Raw genomic sequence first — 24,878 nt, 5'->3', positions numbered from 1 at the left:
AAATGCCTCTGAAAGTCACAAACGCCATATATATTTAAAATGTGACAAATGGCCTTTTAATATATGCCTAAATACTTAATTACTTATATATAAGAATAATTAACCAGGCTTAGAATAAAAAAAAATCTAACATGCACCAAAAAAAAAAAAAATAATAATAATAATAATAATAATAATATATATATATACAGTTGTGCTCAAAAGTCTGCATACCCTTAGTTCTTAATACTGTGTATTGCCCTCTTTAGCATCAATGACAGCGTGCAGTCTTTTGTAATAGTTGTCTATGAGGCCCCAAATTCTTGCAGGTGGTATAGCTGCCCATTCGTCTTGGCAAAATGCCTCCAGGTCATGCAAAGTCTTTGGTCGTCTTGCATGAACCGCACGTTTGAGATCTCCCCAGAGTGGCTCGATGATATTAAGGTCAGGAGACTGTGATGGCCACTCCAGAACCTTCACCTTTTTCTGCTGTAACCACTGGAGGGTCAACTTGGCCTTGTGCTTAGGGTCATTGTCATGCTGGAAAGTCCAAGAGCGTCCCATGCGCAGCTTTTGTGCAGAAGAATGCAAATTGTCTGCCAGTATTTTCTGATAACATGCTGCATTCATCTTGCCATCAATTTTCACAAGATTCCCCGTGCCTTTAGAACTCACACACCCCCAAAACATCAGTGACCCACCACCATGCTTCACAGTGGGGATGGTATTCTTTTCACTATAGGCCTTGTTGACCCCTCTCCAAACATAGCGCTTATGTTTGTGACCATAAAGCTCTATTTTGGTCTCGTCACTCCAAATTACAGTGTGCCAGAAGCTGTGAGGCGCGTCAAGGTGTTTTTTGTGGCATTATATATATACAGTATATGTTATATATTCTGGTACATGTATTAAAATTTTGATTCTAGGCCTAGTTAATTATTCTAATTATTCAGGTTGAGAATTTATTTGAATGCATTGATTAAATTAAAGTATGACAAAGTCTATTTTAATGTGCTAAAATGAACGTATATTACGTACTCCTATATTATTGAATAAATAAATAAATGACCCTAAAAATCAACTCCAAGGGGGCAAATATTGTCCCTTAATAATAATATATATTTTTTGACACTGCTTTCAAAAAATTAGATTGTGTTTTAAAGGGATAGTTCGCCCAAAAATGAAAATTGTCATCATTTACTCACCCGCATGTTGTTCCAAACCCATTTGATGTTAGACAGACTGTTAGCCTCAGTCACACGCATGGAAATAAGAGGTAATGAAAGTGAATGGTGACTGAGGAGTTCTGCTTAACATCTCCTTGAGTGTTCCACTGAAGAAAGGAAAGGTTTGGAACACATGAGGGTGAGTAAATAATGACAGAACTCTTTTTTTTTTTAACTGGAAGGCGAGACATAAATACTGATTATAATACTGATTATTGTTGTTTTGGATTATCCCACACTCTTTGCATGTTTGTTTGTTGGATATTTTGGCTCTTTTAATGGTGCTTTCAGGTGTTAGAATGTAGTAATTTCAGCGGCGTAGAAGACATTTAACCAGAGCTGTAACCACAATAGATTCAAGATAAATATTCAGATTAGTGGTTGACCAATATATGGCTTTTCAATGACTGATTCTTAAACTATTACCATACTGTCCTCTCCAATCCTGACTATTTGTCCTTGTGTTTCACCATCCCAAACTGGTACAGAAATTCCAGAGATTCCGTCTGGGTTTAGCTATTGTTTATTTGAGTTATTTGAACGCATCGCAGGACTCTTGAGAAAACGGTCTGTTTTGGGGCAAGAGGATATTCCCATGGCATCTATCACACACTTGTTAGGGAAATGTTATTGACGGGATATGAAATGACTTCGACACACACACTGTGACAGCTTATCAACAAGACTGCACACAGGACAAAGGTCATTTTAGGACACACACTTGTGTAGTATTGAGTTAGACTGTGTGATTATACAGGTGTAGATGTGTTCGGATGGGGGTGAATTGTCCCTTTACCACACAAACGTATGATTTGACGCATTAATGTAGACTGTGCGTTCACAGGTGTGTGTTTATCACAATTTTACAGAACGCTTGTCAGAAATACAGTATCTGTTTTATAAATCTTATTATGAAAAGACTGATAGTGTTGTGTAGTTTCAGTTTGTCTTAAAGGAATGTTCAATGCAAGTTAAGCTCAATCAACAGTTTTTGTGTAATTATCACATTGGGTCATGTAGCGACCTGCTGTTCCGGAAGAAAATAGTAAACGGAAAGGGCTTCAAAATAAAAGCTCAATTTAAATGGAAAAAAGTTTGACAAATATATCACTACTGTATACTGTAGTTCTGTAACATTCACTGTAATACTATTAATTACAGTTAATCTGATATATCGGTTTTACCGATTAATTGTTCCGAAAGTTGCCTTTTTAGAACTATCGGTTATCGGCAAAAATCTGTGCCGATAGTTTCCTCCTCATTTGTTTTTTATTCCTTATCAATAAACCTCATCTGGTGAATATATAGGTCATTTAGTAAATACCTACATATAGAGCATTGTAAGTTAGCCGAGTCTCTGTCATTTCAAAATAAGAGTCCCCAGTGTATTCTGACATGTTTAAAGTGGAAAGTTGACATTTTTGTAGTTATTATTGAGATTTTGGTTTCACAATTAACTGCTTTTGTTATTTTCTTTATTTTGGACTCTTGTAGCCTCGATGTCTGTGCCCTTTATAGTAATTAAAGACTACGAATATGTTTTATCGTCAAAAACAAAAAAAACAACAACTATCGGCCGATTAATCGGTTATCTGCGTTTTCCATTACCTTAGTTATTGATATCGGAAAAATCCACTATCGGTCGACCTTTACTACGAATAATAACAATAATACATTAGTAGTAATTGTATAATATATTTAAGCAATATCTCACATCTGTGTTTCAAATTTTAATTAATTTATTTAAACACCATTTTGATGATAAAATTGAAATAAAGTGAAATATGGAATTTAGGGGGGCATCGGTGAGTCCTGAAAAGGAATTATCGGCACTCGTACTTGTTCTCAAAATAATTGTATCGGTACATGACTATTTATATCTAATTATACATTTCCAGTTAATTATTATTATTATTATTATTATTAAGCCAGAAAAATTATTTCGACTTGTTCCACGTTTATTTGTTGAATTTTTATTTTTAATTTTTTTAATTATTATTATTATTATTATTATTTTTTTTTTTTTTGGCTAATCAGTATTATGCTACAAAAGCTGTTGTTTAAACTACAAAAAAACAAACAAAAAAAACCAATTCAATGTTAGTCAATCTGTAAACATTACTCACTGTTTCAAAAGTATAGACACAAGACATAAACAATATGATTTTAGTGTTATTAAATCATTTGAGGGTTTATGGCGTTTCGACGTCATGGCAACAGAGTTGTAAAATTAGATACAGTATATCTAGGGATGTCCCGATACAATTTATTATAAAATGTTTTTATGAGAACAAGTATGCTGTCGGGTGTCGATTGAAATAAACTTCATCCAGGAATATTCCTTTTACCCAAAAATGATAATTTTCCCATAATTTACTCACCCTGATGTTGTTTAAAACCTGTATGACTGACTTTGCTCTGTGGAACACAAAAGCAGGTGTTAGACAGAATACAATGCAAGTGGGTGGAGACTGAGTACAGCTGTGGTCACCATTCACGTTCATTATATAGAAAAGAGCAGTTTGAACATTCAGTCCTGTTGTGATGCACTGAAGAAAGAAAATCAACATGAGGTTTGGAACATAATGACATTAAATGTGCTTCTGACTCTAATGTTAACGTTTATTCTTCCACTTTTATACTCCACGTCTATCTTGTTATTGTCCGCCCACATATATCCCATGATCCTCCACTTCCGAATCTGTCTGCCGTGCTGGAAACCACCACGGTTGTGTAAAACAAACGGGTAGTTTGAGATCTTATCTCTCTGTATCGCTGTTGTTTTTTAATTCTTTCCTCACTCTTTGTCACAGACGTGTTCACACTCGTCTCTCCAGATCGCAGTATCCTGTGTTTTTCTTTCGCCTCTTTTTTTCTTTCTTCCCCTCAGATCACTTCATTTTTCACTTCCTACTCATTTCTAAAGACAGTGTCGCTCTGTTCCTGTGCTGATGTGGAACACCAGAGGATTATGGGCTGTTGTGCACTCATTTAAAGGAATAGTGTCATCATTCACTCACCCTCATGCCGTTTTAAATCTATCTGTGGAACACAAAAGGTGAATTTTTCATTTCAGATAAAAGTGAACGAGAACTGGGTCTTTCAAGCTCTAAAAATGAGAATAAAAGTAATATAGAAGTAGTTCATATGACTAGATTTTCTGTAGACTCAATAGATCATTGAATAGTTTGAAATAGATCAATACATGATGTTGTATTTATCAAATCAATCAAATCAAATCCCTTTATTGTCACTCAACCATATACGCAAGTGCAACAGTGGGTGAAAGTCATGGGTGCGGTTCAAAACAACATAACAGTATGACAATTACAATAAACATCTGATTTACACATAACACAGTTTACACATCTGTTACACAACACCTAATAATATACAATATACAGTATACACAATAAGACTGTATACAATAAAAATACACTGTGTTGTGTTGACATTCAGCTGTTGGTTGATAGTCAGTTGCCAGTGTGTTATTAAGAGAAGTATAAAATGTGAGTCCAGTCTGAGGCTAATAAAGTGCCATGCTGATATATGTATCATGAGTGATCAAGAGTTCAGAAGTCTGATTGCTTGGGGAAGAAGCTGTCATGAAGTCAGCTGGTGCGGGTCCTGATGCTGCGATACCGCCTGCCTGATGTGAGCATGTGCGTGAGGGTGTGTGAGTGTGTGTGGTGTGTGAGTGTGAGTGTGAGTGTGTGTGGTGTGTGTGTGTGTGTGGTGTGTGAGTGTGAGTGTGTGTGGTGTGTGTGAGTGAGTGTGTGTGGTGTGCGTGTGAGCGAGTGCGTGTGTGAGCGAGTGCGTGTGAGTGTGTGTGTGTGTGTGTGTGAGCGAGTGAGCGTGTGTTTGTGAGTGAGTGAGCATTTGTGAGCGAGCGTTTGTGAGTGAGTGCGTGAGTGAGTGAGCGTGTGTGAGTGAGTGAGTGAGTGAGTGAGTGTGTGTGTGAGTGAGTGAGTGTGTGTGAGTGAGTGAGTGTGTGTGAGTGAGTGAGTGAGTGTGTGTGAGTGAGTGTGTGAGTGAGTGAGCATTTGTGAGTGAGTGTGTGTGTGAGTGAGTGAGCATTTGTGAGTGAGTGTGTGTGTGAGTGAGTGTGTGTGAGTGAGTGTGAGTGTGTGAGTGAGTGAGTGAGTGAGTGTGTGTGTGAGTGAGTGTGTGAGTGAGTGAGCATTTGTGAGTGAGTGTGTGTGTGAGTGAGTGTGTGTGTGTGAGTGAGTGAGTGTGTGAGCGTGTGTGTGTGAGCATTTGTGAGTGTGAGTGAGTGTGTGAGTAAGTGAGAGTGTGTGAGTGAGTGTGTGAGTGAGTGAGCATTTGTGAGTGAGCGTGTGTGTGTGAGTGAGTGAGTGAGTGTGTGTGTGTGAGTGAGTGTGTGTGTGAGTGAGTGTGTGTGTGAGTGAGCATTTGTGAGTGTGAGTGTGTGAGTGAGTGTGTGAGTAAGTGAGAGTGTGTGAGTGTGTGAGTAAGCGTGTGTGTGAGTGAGTGAGTGTGTGTGTGTGAGTGAGTGTGTGTGTGAGTGTGTGTGTGAGTGAGCATGTGTGAGCGTGAGTGAGCGTGTGTGTGAGTGAGCGTGTGTGTGTGTGTGTGAGTGAGCGTGTGAGTGAGCGTGTGAGTGTGAGTGAGCGTGTGTGTGAGTGTGTGTGTGTGAGTGAGCGTGTGAGAGCGTGTGTGTGAGCGTGTGTGAGTGAGTGAGTGAGCGAGCGTGTGTGAGTGAGTGAGCGAGCGTGTGTGAGTGAGTGAGTGAGTGAGCGAGCGTGTGTGAGTGAGCGAGCGTGTGTGTGTGAGCGAGCGTGTGTGTGAGCGAGCGTGTGTGCGAGTGAGCGTGTGAGCGTTTGTGAGTGTGCGTTTGTGAGTGAGTGTGTGAGTGACTAAGTGTGAGTGTGTGTGAGTGAGCGTGTGAGTGAGCGTGTAAGTGTGAGTGAGTGTGTGTGTGTGTGTGTGTGAGTGAGCGTGTAAGTGTGAGTGAGTGAGTGAGTGAGTGAGTGTGTGTGTGTGTGTGTGTGTGTGTGTGTGTGTGTGTGTGTGTGTGTGTGTGTGTGTGTGTATGGTCATTTCTCCCTTTCTCTTAATCACTCTCAGGTGTGGGGTATCCAGGTGAGCTGATTGTTGATGGGGCGCACCGGTGCGCAGTGTGTTTCCTCCCTATATACACTGAGTGTTTCATGACTGTGTTGTGTGTTGGGAGACGGGTTGTTCGTGAACTGTGCCATCTCGTTCATGGGCGCTCAGGCACATATTGATTTTTTTATCGGGTTCCCGCAGACAGTTTGTGGTTGTCGCTGTTCTGTGCAGTTTATTTTTATTTAGACGTAACTTTGTGTTAATCTTCAATTTCAAATGGATTATTCGAGCTGTTACAAAGTTGATAGACCTTCAGGACTTTATTAGCAGAATAACATGAGATGTGCATGCACTCTCCATCCATGAGGACACTTAACAAAGGTGGTGACGATTAGTCCAGATTGCTGGTTCTATATGTGAAGTTCAGGAACATTTAGAATGTGTTGATGTGTTTAATAGACAATGTCTTGGTGCTCTGGAGATACACATTTTGTTACTTATTTTGTGTTATGCAAAAATAGTTTGTTTTAATCTTGGCAAATCAGTATTAAATTGGTTACTGTGCGGTTCCTGTGGAAATGTCATTGTATCACAAATTCATGGACATTTGTAGTTTGATACTGACTCCAATTAATGAACTAGTACTTGTTGCAATGAAGCTTGGTACCTTAATCCATAAGAATTACAAATGGGCGCTAGGGGTGTAACGATCCTTCGATCTGGATCAATCCAATAACCATCGATCCAATGTTATCAATACAATGCATACATATTGATAGAGACATTTAAGATGTACCTTTATTTTAATACTCTCATGTCAGCCACGTCCGTAAGCATTTCTGTACCTTATTACATTCTTTTGACTGAGCTCTAAATACACACGATTTGGAGAGGCCATTACTCAATTCAGTTGAGGGAACGAGTTTACAAATGAGTAAAGTCAACTTAAGGCTTTTCATTGTAGGATTACTATTAAAAGAATAGTTCATCTAAAAAGTACAATTGTGTCATTGTTGACTCATCCTCGTGTCATTCCAGACACGTATGCTGTTATTATTCATGTGGAAAATAGAAGGTTTTTGGAGGAAGATTTTCAGTGAATAATGGCTTAAATCTGTCTGTTCCTCACACATAGCTTGAAATATTGCGCAGGAGTCTTACAGACTGCTTTTGTGCTACCTTTTTGCCCTTTTTGGAGCTTGATTGACATGATCACTATGAACTGTTGGTGTATGAAATGAGCTGATTGACATTCACAGAGGACATGAGGGTATTTTGGGAGAACTATTCTGTTAAATGCTTTTTGGAAATGTTCTGGCTCTCTAATTCTCAACATGGCACTAAAACACAGTTTTGAGTGTCTGTAAGTCACCCAGTCATTTAAAAACTCGTATAAGCACACACACACACACACACACAGAGGAGCACTCGCTGTCGTTTACTCATCATCTTCATCTACTCTTCATCTGTTGCTCCTGATACACACAAACACTTTTGACGCTGTAATTGAGGTTTCATGTGCAAGACATGAAATATTATTGATGATTTTGTGTGATGTATGAACAGCTGTTTGACACATACAGTGCAGGATTATTCACGTACATCTCTGCCTGCATGTTCATGATTTTAAACTGGCTGATGAAAGCATTTCTCTCTCTGTGATGAGGGTAATTAAGTGCTGTCGTCTGAGCTGTCTGTCTCAACGAGGTTTTGGAGATCATGTGTCTGAATTCCAGGGGATTTTATCTGTAATTAGTGTACTAAAATAATGACCCTTATCATACAGAAAATCTACACGCAAGCTTATGACACCTGTGAAGTGCACACTAGCCTGTGCGGTTCAGTTTAGCTGACTGAGAGATCGTTTTTAGTTGTCGATGTGTAGTCGTTAAAAGAATAGTTCAGATATTCTCTCAGCATTTATTCACCCTCATGATATCCCAGATATACATCTCCAAAAAGAACAGACAGTCAGCATAAACGTCATCGAAACGACTCCAGCGGTTAAATGATTGTCTTCCATAGCGAAACGATCAATTTAGCTGCGAAAAAGGTCAATATTTAAGTACTTTTTAACTATAAATCATCTGTTCTGGTCAGCATGAAATTTGACATATTGAGATAAAATGAATGTATAAATGAGTGATGATTAAAACGTAAAAGGCTGAGATTGATTTAAAGAAATATGTTTTGCATGAGCTTCAACAGGAAGTGAATGAAGCCACTGCTTAAACACTAACCGCATCATTAACATCACGTGCAATCTGTGCGTGTATAAGATCACTTTATTCACTGTGACACGCAACACATGCATGCTACATATTTATATCATTAAATTATAGCCTTAGCTATTTAATAAGCACATTATCCCATATAGCGAACGGCTTTTCTGGAGGTGAGAACTCATCGAAAACATCCGGTTTTGCGGTAAAATGTCAAAATAAAAGCCCCATTTAACTAGACGCGTGAAATTGAAATAATGCAAATGTAATATTCGATGTAGTAGTAATAATAATAATGATAATAATATATCAATAATAATTACATTATATTTAAGTAATGTCTCACAAGCAAGAGTTTCATCACTGCTTTCATTAATACTGTGATGCTGTAAAAAAGTGTAAAAATAATAATAAAAAGAATCTCATTTGGGGTTTTGGATTGTGCTGTGAGGATCGGCTCTTCATTTGATAAAGATAATGCAGTGGTATGTTGAAAAGTAATTGTGCTGTTCTCATTTGTTTTAATGATAACATTTAATTAAACTTTAAAACCCAGAATTCTATGAAAATAAAATGGAAAACACAGAATTTGGGGAAAAATAGAACAGATGCACGTGCGACACACCCGGAAGAGCAGCGCTGTTTACAGCTGACCGGAAGTGATGATTTATAGTTAAAAAGTACTTAAATATTGATCTTTTTTGCATCAAAATTGATCGTATCGCTTTAGAAGACATTAACCGCTGGAGTCGTATGGATGACCTTTATGATGACTGTCTGTCTTTGGAGATTCAAAGGTCTGGTCACCATCCACTTACATTATAAGGACCTACTGAGCTGAGATGTATTCCTATTTTGCTACAAATGTGTTCTGCTGAAGAAAGAAAGACACAGATCTGGGATGGCATGAGGGGGAGTAAATGATGAGAGAATTTTCATTTTGAACTATCCCTTTAAGTCCCTTTAAGTTGAACTAACTAACGAACAGTCATGCATAATAGTTGGGTTTTTCCATGTCAAATCAACTAAATTTCAGACACTTTTCCTGCTGAAGTTGTTTTGATTTTCGTCATACTCTTTCAGAAGTTTGGATAAAGATAAATGATGATGAAAGCCTAAATATTACATGTCAGTGGCAAAAAGTAATCCATAATTTTTTAGAGGCCAAGAGGGGGTCAAAATGACAATTTCCGCCTATGATTTTGGAGCAAAACTACAGGTAAAAAAAATAACCTTATAAAGGTGTCAGTGTCATGATTTTATTTTTACACGGAGATTGGTAGGTCTATTTCTAAATTCAGTTGACTTCAGCACCAGTTGTTGTATTGTACCCCAATGGTGTGAGTCCAAAAATGGGGGAAAACACTTTTTTTGTGCTGTTTTTCCAAAGTTGGAGTGCCTCTAACTCCAGAAGTCTTAAAGATATCTTAATATCCTTTTAGATTCTGGTTCAGAACAAACTTTCCTATTTGTATCTTAATTTATATGGCCCTATATGGTTAAATCCCAGAGATATGGGGATCTCAATGTGGCTCCATGTGCAAATTGTTCAATTTTACCCATTTTAAATGGTTGAAGAACAAATGTGGTTCACATACCAATTTTTTCTTGTCCAACAAAACAAAGATCTGAAGTGCAAATAATGTTGAAACTAGAAATATTTGAGAGTCCAAAAAAATACACCATTATTAAGAATAAGCGACATGTGGCGGTTCAGTGCATTGTTTTGGTTTTGGTTTAATGTTGAGTTGAGTCACTAGCAGTAATCCATTGATAGTTCCTAAAGAGTCTAAACACTGTGAAAACTTTCATTTGTTTCTTTGAGCAGCTCAACATGTCAACTTTTGACTCAACAAGGACACGGGTTTGGACGGGACTAACTGTTTGACCAATGAGGTGACGGGGAGTGTTTGGAAAACTTGTTCGGAAAAATCTTTATTTTTGCAATTCCGTTTGGTGATACTTAAAGCACAGAAATGACAAACTGCAGCTTTAATAGTTTCAAACTAGAAGCTGAGCGCTTTTACTCCATCAGTTTAAAAGAATATTATTTAATAATAGTCTAATAATAATATTTTGACTGTTCATGCCACAGAATGTTTTTTCCAAACCCTCAGAGTTGAACTGGAAGCCGTGCATCAGTCAGTTTCACGTTCATGTCGCTGGTGTGTGTTTGATAAGGGCGAGCAGCTTCTTTATTTTGAAAAAGGCCTCATCCGGAGATTGACCTGGGAGATTGGGGAATGAGGCAGGTACGAGCTCAGCACAGGATTCCCCCTTTATACAGCCAAAGAAACATTCCCATAATGCACCGAGTGTTCAACGCTTTCGCAAAGATACTCTGGATGAACATTTGACAGGACCAGAGAACACGCACGTATACAATTTTCAGTGAATAACATTCAGTTTGGGTCTGTTCTTCACTCAGAACCATCATAAGACTTTAGAATACTTGGAAAATAGCACACAAGTGGAAAACAAGTGGGCAGGATTTTCTTCAAAAAATCATTTTCTGTGTTCCACTGAAGAAAGAAAAAACGATGGATTTGGAAGGTTCATTTTTGGGAGAATTCCTCCTTTAAATATGGGCATCCACTGCAGTCGGTGGGGTCTGTTTGCTGCCACTGAGAGTTTTCAAAGCTTTGTTTTGTTTTCTGCTGGTAGCAACAGTGTAGATATGCGTCTCTGTTCAAATATAGCCATCATATGCTACGGGTCACTTCCTGTTGATGTTGACAGGTTTCGCAAGCTGTGAGAAACGATTCTGATTGGATAGAAGAGTTTCTGTGTTTTCAGAGTATAGAGATACATGCTTACTGGAGCGCAAAATGGACCAATTCCAGAGGAAACTGCTAGTTAGCAAGTAGGACGTCTATCAGCATCAATATCCATACTGTTCTGGAACAACACTACTGTCAACCAGGGCTGTACACTTACATTTTTAGGTGTTTTGGACTGGGGTTGGGGATAATCAGCCAATCATTCCCCTCTTATTTTAGGAGTAGTTGGTTAGGGATGGGTTTGTTTGACAGGAACGTGGTTCCATGTTCTGCTTAGCACAGTCATGATCAACCGTTGATTGATTTAAAGTATGCAGACCTTTGATTGATCGAGTAGAACATCAACATTCTCATTGATCCTGCTCAACACCTATCAAGATTTTAGTGTTTGGGTCTGGCTTTGGGGTGGGTCAATTAAGAATTAGGGCAGTGATTTGGATCAGGATTACAGTAGTTGAAAGGCTAAGGAAGTAGAGAGTCGGATAACAAAAGCAGTTTTTCGGAGCCACCCTATTTACACCCAGAGATATATAATGTCAAATTAGAAAAAAAGTTCGGCTCGGTATTTTTTGTGGTGTTTCAGCAGTTTCTTGGGCTGAGAGTCTCAGAATGTATCATAATCTATATCATTAAAACATTTGAAAAGTTTTCTTTACAAAGAGACCAAACACTTGGCCCTCCTTGTTTTTATTTTTTAGTTATAAGCCTTTAATTGTGGGTGTGCCACTGAAACAGGAAATCTTTAAAGACAACTTCAGAGGTTAAAGGTGTACGGGACAGATCCTGTGCGACGTGACCTCTGTTAGGTGGCATTTTTTAGCTCTGGCTGTTTTCACACTTGTTTCGATTGTTTGGTCTGAAGTAAAGTTTGATTCTTCTCCTCTGTCCCTGCTGTTCTCGTTGTATTATTTGGCTCTGAACCACAGTACGTTTGCTGTTGTTATGTGGCCAAATACCTGTTTACTATTGTAACTCTTTAGATAACTCAGCAGATGAAGATGGCAAGTGTTGTTCACTGTTTAACTAATTATTTTCCTGACGGTTCTCGAATGTGCATTCTTCCATTGATACGGGAGCAACAGGGCGACCAGTGTAGTCCGATTTCCGAATGAATGATTCGAAGCGGACATAGGATTGTTACCATATGTGTACTAAACACTAGTGAAACTAGATGGTTGTTAAAGATATGCTTTATGTGTTTTGTTGTTATTATTGGGATTTTATAAAAATGAATGAATACAATATCTTAAAGTTTTTGTAAGCAATGACTAACCTAAGCCTAACCACTTGCAAGAAAAGAATATAGCTGTGAGCCAAAGTTAAATGTTCTAGTCCTTCAGTAAGTTGTAATTTAGGAGACTCTTTTATTCAAAGCAATTTCCAGTACCTGATTAAAGGGACGATTCTCCCAGAGTTAATTGAGGTTTTGAGGATCCTTCAGCCGATGTGATAGTTTATGACTTGTCCAGAAAGCTTCTGCAGAGATGAGCTGCAGTGAGGAATGCATTATAATATAACATGCAAATGATATGTCGTAAATAAGGGTTCCCTACTGAGAGTTAATCCAGTTTGCTTTCACACCAATTGGGAACGATACTGGAGTCCTCATGAACAGTTTTCTAGTGAGATTCTCGTGTGATATTCTTTGGTGCACACCCAAGTTTGTATTGAAACCAACCAAATGAACCAAACTTTCATGTAAATGTTTTTGGTAAATCCTGTCCATGAATGAGCACATTAATGCTTCTGTACTTCAGTTTGCTGACTAGTCAATCTTGCATGTTGTGCTCTAGTATTTCATCATCATCTGCATGAACTGTTCAGTTTGAATTGTTATGGTTGGGTTTTTGCTGTTGGTATTTTTCCATTCTGGCTTGTTCTGATTTTCCTGTGACCCTGCGTGGTTGGCAGAGGTCAGAGGTCATGAATAGCCACGCTGTGCTGGTTAAACTTCAGCCGCTCACAGCAACCAGCAGCACAGATGAAGGTTAATAAATGACCAGTCTCTGGAACAACCCACTTTTAAGTGGGCATATTTTTGAAAATGTCCTCACTAATATAGTGAAACAGGCACAAACTGACTTTTAGGACATTTTCAGCACTCTTCAGTAGTTAAAAAGACATATAAATAGGGGGCCTGGGTAGCTCAGTGGTAAAAGACGCTGGCTACAACCCCTGGACTCCAGCCAGGTCTCCTAAGCAACCAAATTGGCCCGGTTGCTAGGGAGGGTAGAGTCACATGGGGTAACCTCCTCGTGGTCGCTATAATGTGGTTCGTTCTCAGTGGGGCGTGTGGTGAGTTGAGCGCGGATGCCGCGGTGGGCGGCATGAAGCCTCCACACGTGCTATATCTCCGTGGCAACACGCTCAAGTCACGTGATAAGATGCGCGGATTGACTGTCTCAGACGCGGAGGCAACTGGGATTCATCCTCCGCCACCCGGATTGAGGCGAATCACTACGCCACCACAAGGACTTAAAAGCGCATTGGGAGTTGGGCATTCCAAATTGGGTGAAAAAGGAGAAAAATCCCCCCCAAAAAAAGACGTATAAATGTGCCAATTCTTGTTTTATTTATACTAAATCTGCTGAAATGAACAGGTTGGTATGAGGGTTAGGATAGGGTTACATCTCTGTGTGTGATATTAGTGTGGAAATTCATTTTCTTTTTTTGCAAAGTGTTAGTAAAAGGAGTTGATTCTTCACCTTCAGAAACATTTTCTGTTTGGGGCATAAATACAGTTCAAAAGCCAGATTTGTGATGACTTTGCAAATTTATTAAAAATAAAAAACGGAAATATCACATTGACATAAGTATTCAGACCCTTAACTCAGTACTTAATTGAAGCACCTTTGGCAGCGATTACAGCCTCAAGTCTTTTTGGGTATGATGCAACCAGCTTTGCACACCTGGATTTGGAGATTTTCTCCCATTCTTCTTTGCAGGACCTCTCAAGCTCTGTCAGGTTGGATGGGGAGCGTCGGTGCACAGCCATTTTCAGGTCTCTCCAGAGATGTTCGATTGGGTTCAAGTCTGGGCTCTGGCTGGGCCACTCAAGGACATTCACAGAGTTGTCCCTAAACCACTCATGTGTTGTCTTGGCTGTGTGCTTTAGGGTCATTGTCCTGTTGGAAGGTGAACCTTCGGCCCAGTCTGAGGTCCTGAGTGCTCTGGAGCAGGTGTTCATTAAGGATATCTCTGTATTTTGCTGCGTTCAGCTTTCCTTCAACCCTGACCAGTCCCCCAGTCCCTGCCACTGAAAAACACCACCACAGCATGATGCTGCCACCACCATGCTTCACCGTTGGGATGGTATTGTGCAGGTGAAGAGCAGTGCCTGGTTTCCTCCAGACATGATGCTTGAAATTGAGGCCAAACAGTTCAATCTTAGTTTCATCAGACCAGAGAATCTTGTTTCTCACAGTCTGAGAGTCCTTTAGGTGCTTTTTTATGTGTCTTGCACTGAGGAGAGGCTTCCGTCTGGCCACTCTGCCATTAAGCCCAGATCGGTGGAGTGGTGCAGTGATGATCGTCCTTCTGTAAGTTTCTCCCATCTCCACACATGATCTCTGGAGAACCAGAGTGACCATCGGGTTCTTGGTCACCTCTCTTACCAAGTCCCTTCTCCCCCGATTGCTCAGTTTGGTCAGGCGGCCAGCTCTAGGAAGAGTCTTGTTTGTTCCAAACTTCTTCCATTTAAGAATTATGGAGGCCACTGTGCTCTTAGGAACCTTCAATGCTGCCAACATTTTTTTGTAGCCTTCCCCAGATCTGTGTCTCGAACAAAAGCAGTTTTTCGACACCTTATTTACACCGAGAGATATAAAAGTTAATTTTGCGATTTTTCAGCAGTTCCTTAGGCTGAGAGTCCCAGAATGTATCATAATCTATATCATTAATTTTTTTTGAAAAGTTTTCTTTACAATGAGACCAAACACTTGACCATCCTTGTATGTATTTATTTTTTAAGTTATATGCCTTTAATTTTGGGTATGCCACCAAAACAGAAAATCTTTAAAAACACCCTCAGAGTTTAAAGGGTTAAAGGAAAAGATATAACCGCAGAGCTCAAAATGCAAACTTATTTATTGACCGAGATGCACATCTTGAAAAAAAAAAAATGCATGGAAATAAAATCTGGTATTTAGTATTTATTCTCTCTCAATTATTTTATGTTTTAATGGACATTAAATGGACCATGTTTCAGGCTTTATGGGATGTCATTTTGGTCCCTGTATATTTTATTGTTCCCTACCATTTATATTATGAAATTATATTAACTTAATATACTAACCTTCTGGAACTATAAAAGTCTGCTCTTCACCTTAAAATGTATTGTTAATGACTGTAGTAACTACAAAAGGTTAAGATCAAGAGTGACTCTTCCAGGAGCAATCATTAATAAACATAAAGGCACAGTGTAAATAATGCAAAAAAAAAAGCAATTTTTCACCATAATTTTAACAATAATTTACTGTAAAAAGTACATGTATTCTCTTGTTAAACATAATATACATTTTTACCTTTACACAGTAAAATTATACTTTTTACATCTATTTTTTTTAACTATATTTTACCATAAAATTACATGAATTGTCTTAGTAAATATATAATTATTATTATTATTATTTTTTTTTTACCGTATATGTTAAGGTACCCGTTTACCAATTAACTTTTTTTTTTACTGTAGCATTTTTACATTACTGTTTATCATCACACAAATTAAAAAGTACAATTCCTTAATAAAATAATGTGTCAATGACATCATAAAGAAAGTGTCTCCTCTTTATCACCCTGTTTTATTTATTATATTTACCTTGATTTTGTACAAAAAGAGCTGATTATTAAAAAGTGGAAATTTGTAGAAAAATCTGCATTAAAATATTTTTTTAATAAACACCCTTTGGTGTCAGGCATAGCTATATCCCAAAATATATTCAAATGTAACATTTAGCTTGAGGCACTTAAAGGCATTTTTTATCTAATACAATGTTTAAATCTTACAGAAATTAACTTTTTCAAATGGAAAAGGAACTGAATTTGCAGAATGACTGTACAATGTGTAAAAATCGTGCTGTAGAAAGGGTCCAAGTGATGTCACTTCCTGTGTGTCAGTTTTAAGGAGCGTTACATTGTCTCTCTCTCTCTCTGTGGTGGGTGTGTGTTGGATTCTAGTGCACTGGGGTTTTTCTCTTGGAAGAACGGGAGTCTTTGTCTTTGTAGGGAGCAACACAGAGACACACAGTCTGTCTGGCAACACACACGCGCGCACACACATACACGCGCACACACACTCACGCGCACATACACGCACACACACATACACGCGCGCACACATACACACGCGCACATACACACACGTACACATGCGCACTCTCACATACACATACACACACACACACATACTATGTTTTTATATCATTGTGGGGACTCTCCATAGACTTCCATGCATTTTTTACAGATCTAACGATCATTTCTGTCCCCTAACCCTCACAGATACCTTTTTGCATTTTTACATTTTCAAAAAAACATAGTTTAGTATGTTTAATAAGCCATTTCCCTCATGGGGACCGCTGGCTGGTCCCCACAATGTAGGTGATCTCAGATTTTACTATCCTTGTGGGGACATTTGGTCCCCACAATGTAGTATAAACATGTACACATACACATGCGCGCATACACACACTCTCACACACACACACACACACACACACACACACACACATACTCGGACTCATACTTACTGAACTATAACAGTGTAATGAAGAGGTGAATTCTGCATTGTGTTGCGTTCATGTTGAACAAGGCGTCTCTCATACTGTAAACAGCCTCGGCCCGCATCAGCAACAAAACTACAAACACGGTCTGTTGCCGTGGTAACCATCTACTGCAGTCACTGTGTCTACGGCTGTGTGGTGAAGAAAGTTTCATTCCTGCAGAAACCTCTACAGAACACAGGCCGATGTGTCTATGTCAGGAATAATTATAGAGTGTTGGCTGTAGAAGACTGATGTGTGGCCACACGTGCATGAAACTGAGACTTCAGTAACGCTATCCGTATTAACTATATTTTCCAGTAGTATGACAGTAGTTCAGCAGTTTTAAAAATACGGCAGCTTTTCCTTTAACTAGATACTTTATAGTGGTACAGTTGTTTTTTTGTCATGTATCGTGTTCTTGTGTACACACTTCTCAATAAAAACAACAAAACAGCATTTTTAGCAGAAGTGAATGGAGCTGAAATGTAAGAACACTTGCACAGATGAACACAAGAGATGGTCAGACATCTGATATACAGACACAAGCATTCATACAGATCTAAACAAGAGATTTCTGTCCTCCTTTCACAAGCACACACACAAATGATTTTTGTCGAATCAGCATGTCTTGCTCTATGATCTTCCTGTATCGGGGCATGTAAAGTTCAACTCGATTCATCTTAGATTTACACGGAACTAAAACACCTTCATGCACCAAAACCCAGAAGAGCACTCTTCAAACCCTTGCTACAAGCTACTCATAATTTAGAGTAATTCAACTACAGTCAAGCTTTCCTTTTGAAAAAGTACTTCACTACATTACAAGCCACTAACAACAAGCAGCGCACTTCACTGAAGCTGTTTAAAGTGGCAATATGTTTAAAAATCTTCATTACACACTCTCTCTCGAATCCTGATTCTGATTGATCAATCAGGCCATCTAACGGTCTGATATTTCTGAATAACAACCGGTAATCTGGGTATTCTCATATCAGTCTGCGATCTCAACAAGTATGATAATAAAATCATTTCAACTCAAATCGACGTTTCATGTCCATTTATTTCTTTATTTGGCAAGTAGTCGTGTAATAAGCTGGATAATGAGCAGTCGTTATTTACTATATAAAATCCAACAAAACTCTGACGCAATAGGGGCAAATTCAGCTGTTTCTGGAGACTCTGCGGTCTCTTCTCACATAATAAAATAATTTTAACTGAAATCAATGTATCATGTCCACTTATTTATATATTTGGCAGGGTAATAATGTAATAAGAGGGATAATGTGCAGTTTGCCGGTCATCATCACAACATAAACCCCTTCAGGAATATACAAGAGACTTCCACAGATTCTCATCACCCTGTCAGGGTTTATTTTGCGATAACAACCAGCAGACTGTACATTACCCTTTACAAATGATTAACTTTTAATTCTGCAATCACAAAAGTATTTATCTGGCACAAAAACAGTAAGGATGTCCATTAGGGTGACAACGACATTACATTTACATTAGACAGACCTGGTAAAACAAAGAACACCCTAATTTCTATAAGTAAGATTAAAAATGTAGTGATGAACAGCAGCGTTTGACTGATATTTTGTTATTTAAATGGCAACGCAGTGAATCGTTTCATTGAACTGGTTCATTTGCATCAACTGTCCAAATGAATAGATTTATTAAAATGATTTGACCTCCCAACTCTTTATATGAGAGAGAGACGGTGTTTACGAGAGTGTGTTTGATTACTGTGTGCAGACATTGTAGACAGCAAGACAGCAATCTAAGATCAGCTCTTTGTTTTCAAATTCCAGTTCAGTTGTGCTCTAAAGTTTACACACCCTTGAATGTTTGGCCTTGTTACAGACACACAAGGTGACACACACAAATAGAGCTTTATGGTCACAAACATAAGCGCTATGTTTGGAGAGGGGTCAACAAGGCCTATAGTGAAAAGAATACCATCCCCACTGTGAAGCATGGTGGTGGCTCACTGATGTTTTGTGGGTGTGTGAGCTCTAAAGGCACGGGGAATCTTGTGAAAATTGATGGCAAGATGAATGCAGCATGTTATCAGAAAATACTGGCAGACAGTTTGCATTCTTCTGCATGAAAGCTGCACATGGGATGCTCTTGGATTTTTCAGCATGACAATGACCCTAAACACAAGGCCAAGTTGACCCTCCAGTGGTTACAGCAGAAAAAGGTGAAGGTTCTGGAGTGGCCATCACAGTCTACTGATCTTAATATCATCGAGCCACTCTGGAGAGATCTCAAACGTGCGGTTCATGCAAGACGACCAAAGACTTTGCATGACCTGGAGGCATTTTGCCAAGACGAATGGGCAGCTATACCACCTGCAAGAATTTGGGGCCTCATAGACAACTATTACAAAAGACTGCACGCTGTCATTGATGCTAAAGGGGGCAATACACAGTATTAAGAACTAAGGGTATGCAGACTTTTGAACAGGGGTCATTTCATTTTTTTCTTTGTTGCCATGTTTTGTTTTATGATTGTGCCATTCTGTTATAACCTACAGTTGAATATGAATCCCATAAGAAATAAAAGAAATGTGTTTTGCCTGCTCACTCATGTTTTCTTTAAAAATGGTACATATATATTACCAATTCTCCAAGGGTATGCAAACTTTTGAGCACAACTGTATTTAGCAGAAGAATGAATCATGTTGAACTTTACATGCCCCGATACAGGAAGATCATAGAGCAAGACATGCTGATTCGACAAAAATCATTTGTGTGTGTGCTTGTGAAAGGAGGACAGAAATCTCTTGTTTAGATCTGTATGAATGCTTGTGTCTGTATATCAGATGTCTGACCGTCTCTTGTGTTCATCTGTGCAAGTGTTCTTACATTTCAGCTCCATTCACTTCTGCTAAAAATGATGTTTTGTTGTTTTTATTTAGAAGTGTGTACATTTGCGTCACTTCCGGGGGGTCACAAGAACAAACCACAAACACTGTGTGTGTGTGTGTGTGTGTGTGTGTGTGTGTGTGTGTGTGTGATATGGTCTGAGGGACAGACAGGATTCTTTTTGTTGATCGTTGAATCATGAAGTTGAGCGTCAGAGTTTCAATGCTGGATGTTCCGCAATTTTCTTCCACATTTTTACCAGCGACCAAATTCAACAAACACACTTACAGCTGTGTGGAAGAGAAATTTTCTGTGTGTGTCCAGACACAAAGCTCTCTTCTGCAGCCTTTTGCAACAGCTTTGACGTCACGCACACACACACACACACTCTGCTGTCTTCCTGCAGAGAGACTGTGGGACAGTTTTATCCAGTCCACACTGTCATTGATTGTGTATTTTTTTTTAATTGAGCTCCATTAATGTAGTCCATATGACTCTTGCATTTTATTCCAAGTCTCTTGAAGACATACGCTATCTTTGTGAATCTCAAAAGGCTGTTTAATAAGTAAATATACAGTCTGCATGTGCAGTGTGCTTCAGTAAGTGAGTGCTGCTCTGTTGACACACACTCACAGCATGCCCAGGGCTCATGATGTAATGCTATTTTTAGTTTTCAGAGTGGCACACAATATGTGAGCGCTAAACACGAACTACATCTCAGATGTAGATGCTCGATAGTTCGGTTCGCTTATCCATTGAGAACAGCACGGGAGGAGCATTTCACCAGATCTTGAATGAAAAGAATATTAAACTACTGTGAACTAGCCCACGCACACAAACGCTCTAGTCACCGTCTTCCTGGAGTGTTCCCTCAAAATAAAAGCCCCAGGGTTTTAATTAATCCTTTAAGCACTGAAGGTGTTTTTAAAGATTTCCTGTCTCAGTGGCATACCTCAAATTAAAGGTTCGACAAAAATATCTATAAGTAAATATAAAAATAAATAAATAAACAAGGAGGGTCAAGTGTTTGGTATAATTTTAAAGAAAACTTTTTAATGATATAGATTATGATGCATTCTGAGACTCTCAGCCTAAGAAGCTGCTGATTGTTTTTTTAGTTTTTTTTTATAAACTTTGTTTCTTATTTTTATGATTTGACATTATATCTCTCTGGGTGTAAATAAGGTGTCTCTGAAAAACTGCTTTTGTTTTGTTCCCAATCATGCCAACTCTATTTGAGAAAAATTTGGTGTTGATACGACAAAAACATCAAAAGTTATAGCATTACAAAGATAATTTATCATAGTGTCCAAAAACATCTCCAAACAAATAAAACATAATAATTGTACATAAGAACTAATTACACATGCAAACACAACAATGACTAAAGGTTTGTATAGCATGCAGACATGATTTTAATAATGAGATTTCACAGAATGAGTTTCATTCTGTGTCATTTGAGTCATCATTGAGTCTGTGTCATGTATTTGGCGCCATCTCCTGGTGGTCATATGTAACATTGTGCTTCATGTGGATTATCTGATGATCTATACATCTGATTATCTTGAGTGTGGACTCGTTTGAAAGATAATCACCTCCTCTAAATACTGGTATGTGAGATTTTATGTTCCGTTTATTTTTTGTGAAGTTATAAGGAAAAACGCAGCATATAAGCAACACCAACATAATTGTCAAAGACATATACTTAGCTATTACTCGCTATATTTTTGTCTGTGAGTGAAACAAATAGGCTGGTTGTATTCTACTCTTTGAGAGCTTTCCAACAACATATGACACATGGATATTTGATCAGTTTGATGTTTTTACTGATTGCAATAATACGTGCAATGCAGTTTATTTTAATAAGTTATAAAAATGGAATACTTCTGATTTATCTGCAAATTTTAAAGCACTTGTTCAGTTTTGTTCATAATGTCTACATGCATTGGAAAGTAGAGCTTCTATACTTTCAAACGATACCCATTTGTGTTGGTCAAGACTGTAGTTATTAATATTTTGACTTTTTTTTTTCTCGGGGGCCCATCCGAGCTTAAAGGGTTAAGGATGAAAAAAATCTTAACGATTGTTTTTTAGAGGGAAAATTACTAAATTCAACATTACGTTTCTTTCTGATGTGTGAACAACAGAACATGTCCAAAATATGTTCATATATTAAAATGTGTCTCTCTCAGTCTTGTTGGCAGAGCCGGTGGAGCAGGACAGTATTGAGGGCAAGACGCTGAAGATCACAGATTTTGGTCTGGCGCGCGAGTGGCACAAAACCACTAAGATGAGCACAGCAGGCACATACGCCTGGATGGCACCAGAGGTCATCAAATCATCCACCTTCTCAAAGGGAAGCGACGTGTGGAGGTGAGACACGTGTGAGAGCTTGAGTGTCTTTATTTTATTATTTTGATTCTTTCTGCAGACGTGTGCTGGTCATAAATTGTGTAAATCACATTTTAGAGTTCAAACCTGCATCCTTTTGGTTACAAGCCCTTCTGTTTGACCACCAAGCCAGTCCACAGTAACAGTTTAGAGTTAGTAGACACAATGACTGAATTGTAGGTGATAAAATTACTCTTAGAATGTATTCTGGCACCTGCCAAAGAATTTGTCAAAACCGCGAACGGCTCATTTCCCTGGAACGCTCTTTAAGACTTGTTCTACTTACGAAGTGGGTTCAATTATTATTGCCCACAGACACAAATGAGAAGTGTGCAGCATTTCCTCTTAAAACCACATTTTAATCTGCAGGGAAACCAGGAAACATTAAATATTCTAGTCTCATTTCAGAGATCTCTGCACTTAAAAAGCTTGACTGTATTTCTGATGCCCTCACAGTTATTTAAAGAGTTTAGATTTGGGAACGAGAAAGCGTTGTATGTGTGTGTGTATTTGAGTGTATGCTGTAATTAGACGACTATATAAAACTGCTGTGGGCTGTCTCGCCCCCGCTCTCTCTCTCTCTCTCTCTCTCTCTCTCTCTCTCTCTCTCTCTCTCTGTAGTTACGGTGTGTTACTGTGGGAGCTGTTGACGGGTGAAGCTCCCTACAGAGGGATCGACGGTCTCGCTGTTGCTTATGGAGTCGCTGTAAACAAACTGACACTCCCGATTCCCTCCACCTGCCCTGAACCCTTTGCTCAGCTCATGTCGGGTGAGTTCATTCATTCACTCGTTCATTCACTTGAGTATTCATTAATGTATTTCCTCATTCAGTCATGTATTTGTTTGTTCATTCATTCACTTGTTCATTCACTCATTCACTTGTTCAATCATTCATTCGCTAACTCATTCATTCATTCATTCCCCTGTTCATTCACTCATTTATTCATTGTTTGTTCATTTATACACTAATTAATTTGTTTGTTCATTCATTCACTTGTTCATTCATTTACTTTTTCATTTACTCATTCATTTTTTTATTAATTTGTTCTTTCATTCATTCATTTCATTTATTCAATCATTTTTTAATTTATTAGTTCACTTCATTCATTCATTAATTCACTTGTTTAATCATTTGGTTTATACATTTATTCATTTACTCAATCATTTGTTTGTTCAATCATTTATTCACTCGTTCATTTGTTTGTTCATTCACTTGTTTGTTCACTCACTCATTCACTTGTTTGTTCATTCTTTCAATAGTTCATTCTCTCATTAATCCATTTGTTCATTCATTCATGTATTCATTCATTCATTCATTCTCTCGTTCATAAAATAGTTAGTTTGTTAATTCATTTTTTCACTCGATTATTCATTCAATCATTCATTTCTTCTATTTGCACATTCATTCATTCATTTACTTTATTCATTCACTCGTTAAATCATTTCATTCAGTTAGTCTTTCATTCAATAATTTGTTCAATAATTAATTTGTTTGTTCATTCACTAATTTTTTCATTCATTCACTCATTTAATAATTCATTTATTCACCTGTTTGCATGTTCATTCATTCATTCACTCATTTGTTCATTCATTAACGAGTGAAACATTCATTCACCCAATCTATCCTACTTTCTCTTTATTATTTACTGTGAGACTTACTGAAATGACCTTATGAACGTGTGTTTGTGTGTAGAGTGCTGGGATCAGGACCCTCACCGGCGGCCCAGTTTCAGGTGTATTCTGGATCAGTTGACGGCTCTGGAGGAGCAGGTGTTGTACGAGATGCCTCCAGATTCTTTTCACTCTCTTCAGGACGACTGGAAGCACGAGATCCAGAGCATGTTTGATGAGATCAGGGCCAAAGAGAAGGTATCTAAACATGGGAATTATGAGATATATATTAATACCACTTCCTACGGTTTTTATTGTGTCAATGACAAATACGAGCTCTTGAGGATGACTTTGACTTGCCCCCTGTTTATTTAAAATATATATATATATATATATATTGAAACTGATTACCATTCTGATAAATTTGCTTCTAGCTTTAATCTTACTCAACATGTAACTGGCCCTACACACATCAGAGGACATACTCAGGACCTTGTTTATACTCTTGGTTTAAATATTGATTGTGAACTTTTCTGAGGATCTTTTTACTTCTGATCATAATTGTGTTATATTTCACCTGTCTCTTAATCTGGATATTTTACCTGGTTGTCTTGAAATTAATTCTCGCATCCTACTTTGGGCCTGGGTAGCTCAGTGGTAAAATACGCTGGCTACCACCCCTGGAGTTCGCTAGTTCGAATCCCAGGGCGTGCTTAGTGACTCCAGCCAGGTCTCCTAACAACCAAATTGGCCCGGTTGCTAGGGAGGGTAGAGTCACATGGGGTAACCTCCTCGTGGTCGCTATAATGTGGTTTGTTCTCGGTGGGGCGCGCGGTGAGTTGTGCGTGGATGCTGCGGTGGATGGCGTGAAGCCTCCACATGCGCTATGTCTCCGTGGCAACGCACTCAACAAGCCACGTGATAAGATGCGCGGGTTGACTGTCTCAGACGCGGAGGCAACTAGGATTC

At 38.5% G+C, this 24,878-nt stretch overlaps 1 protein-coding gene across 1 annotated transcript in view; it reads left to right on the top strand.

Moving 5' to 3' along the window:
• The window catches only part of LOC127410419 (mitogen-activated protein kinase kinase kinase 11-like), a 43,596-nt gene that overhangs the window by 2,534 nt on the left and 16,184 nt on the right, over nt 1-24,878 (top strand). Inside the window, exons 2-4 of the mRNA XM_051645677.1 lie at nt 22,099-22,279; nt 22,919-23,067; nt 23,992-24,167. Coding sequence (XP_051501637.1) covers nt 22,099-22,279; nt 22,919-23,067; nt 23,992-24,167 — 506 coding nt within the window. The remainder of the gene's footprint in view (nt 1-22,098; nt 22,280-22,918; nt 23,068-23,991; nt 24,168-24,878) is intronic.

Source organism: Myxocyprinus asiaticus, chromosome 2 (assembly GCF_019703515.2).
Source record: "Myxocyprinus asiaticus isolate MX2 ecotype Aquarium Trade chromosome 2, UBuf_Myxa_2, whole genome shotgun sequence".
Taxonomy (NCBI): Eukaryota; Metazoa; Chordata; class Actinopteri; order Cypriniformes; family Catostomidae; genus Myxocyprinus; species Myxocyprinus asiaticus.
Note: the sequence above shows the minus strand (reverse complement) of the source record. Positions and strands in the feature narration are given on the sequence as shown.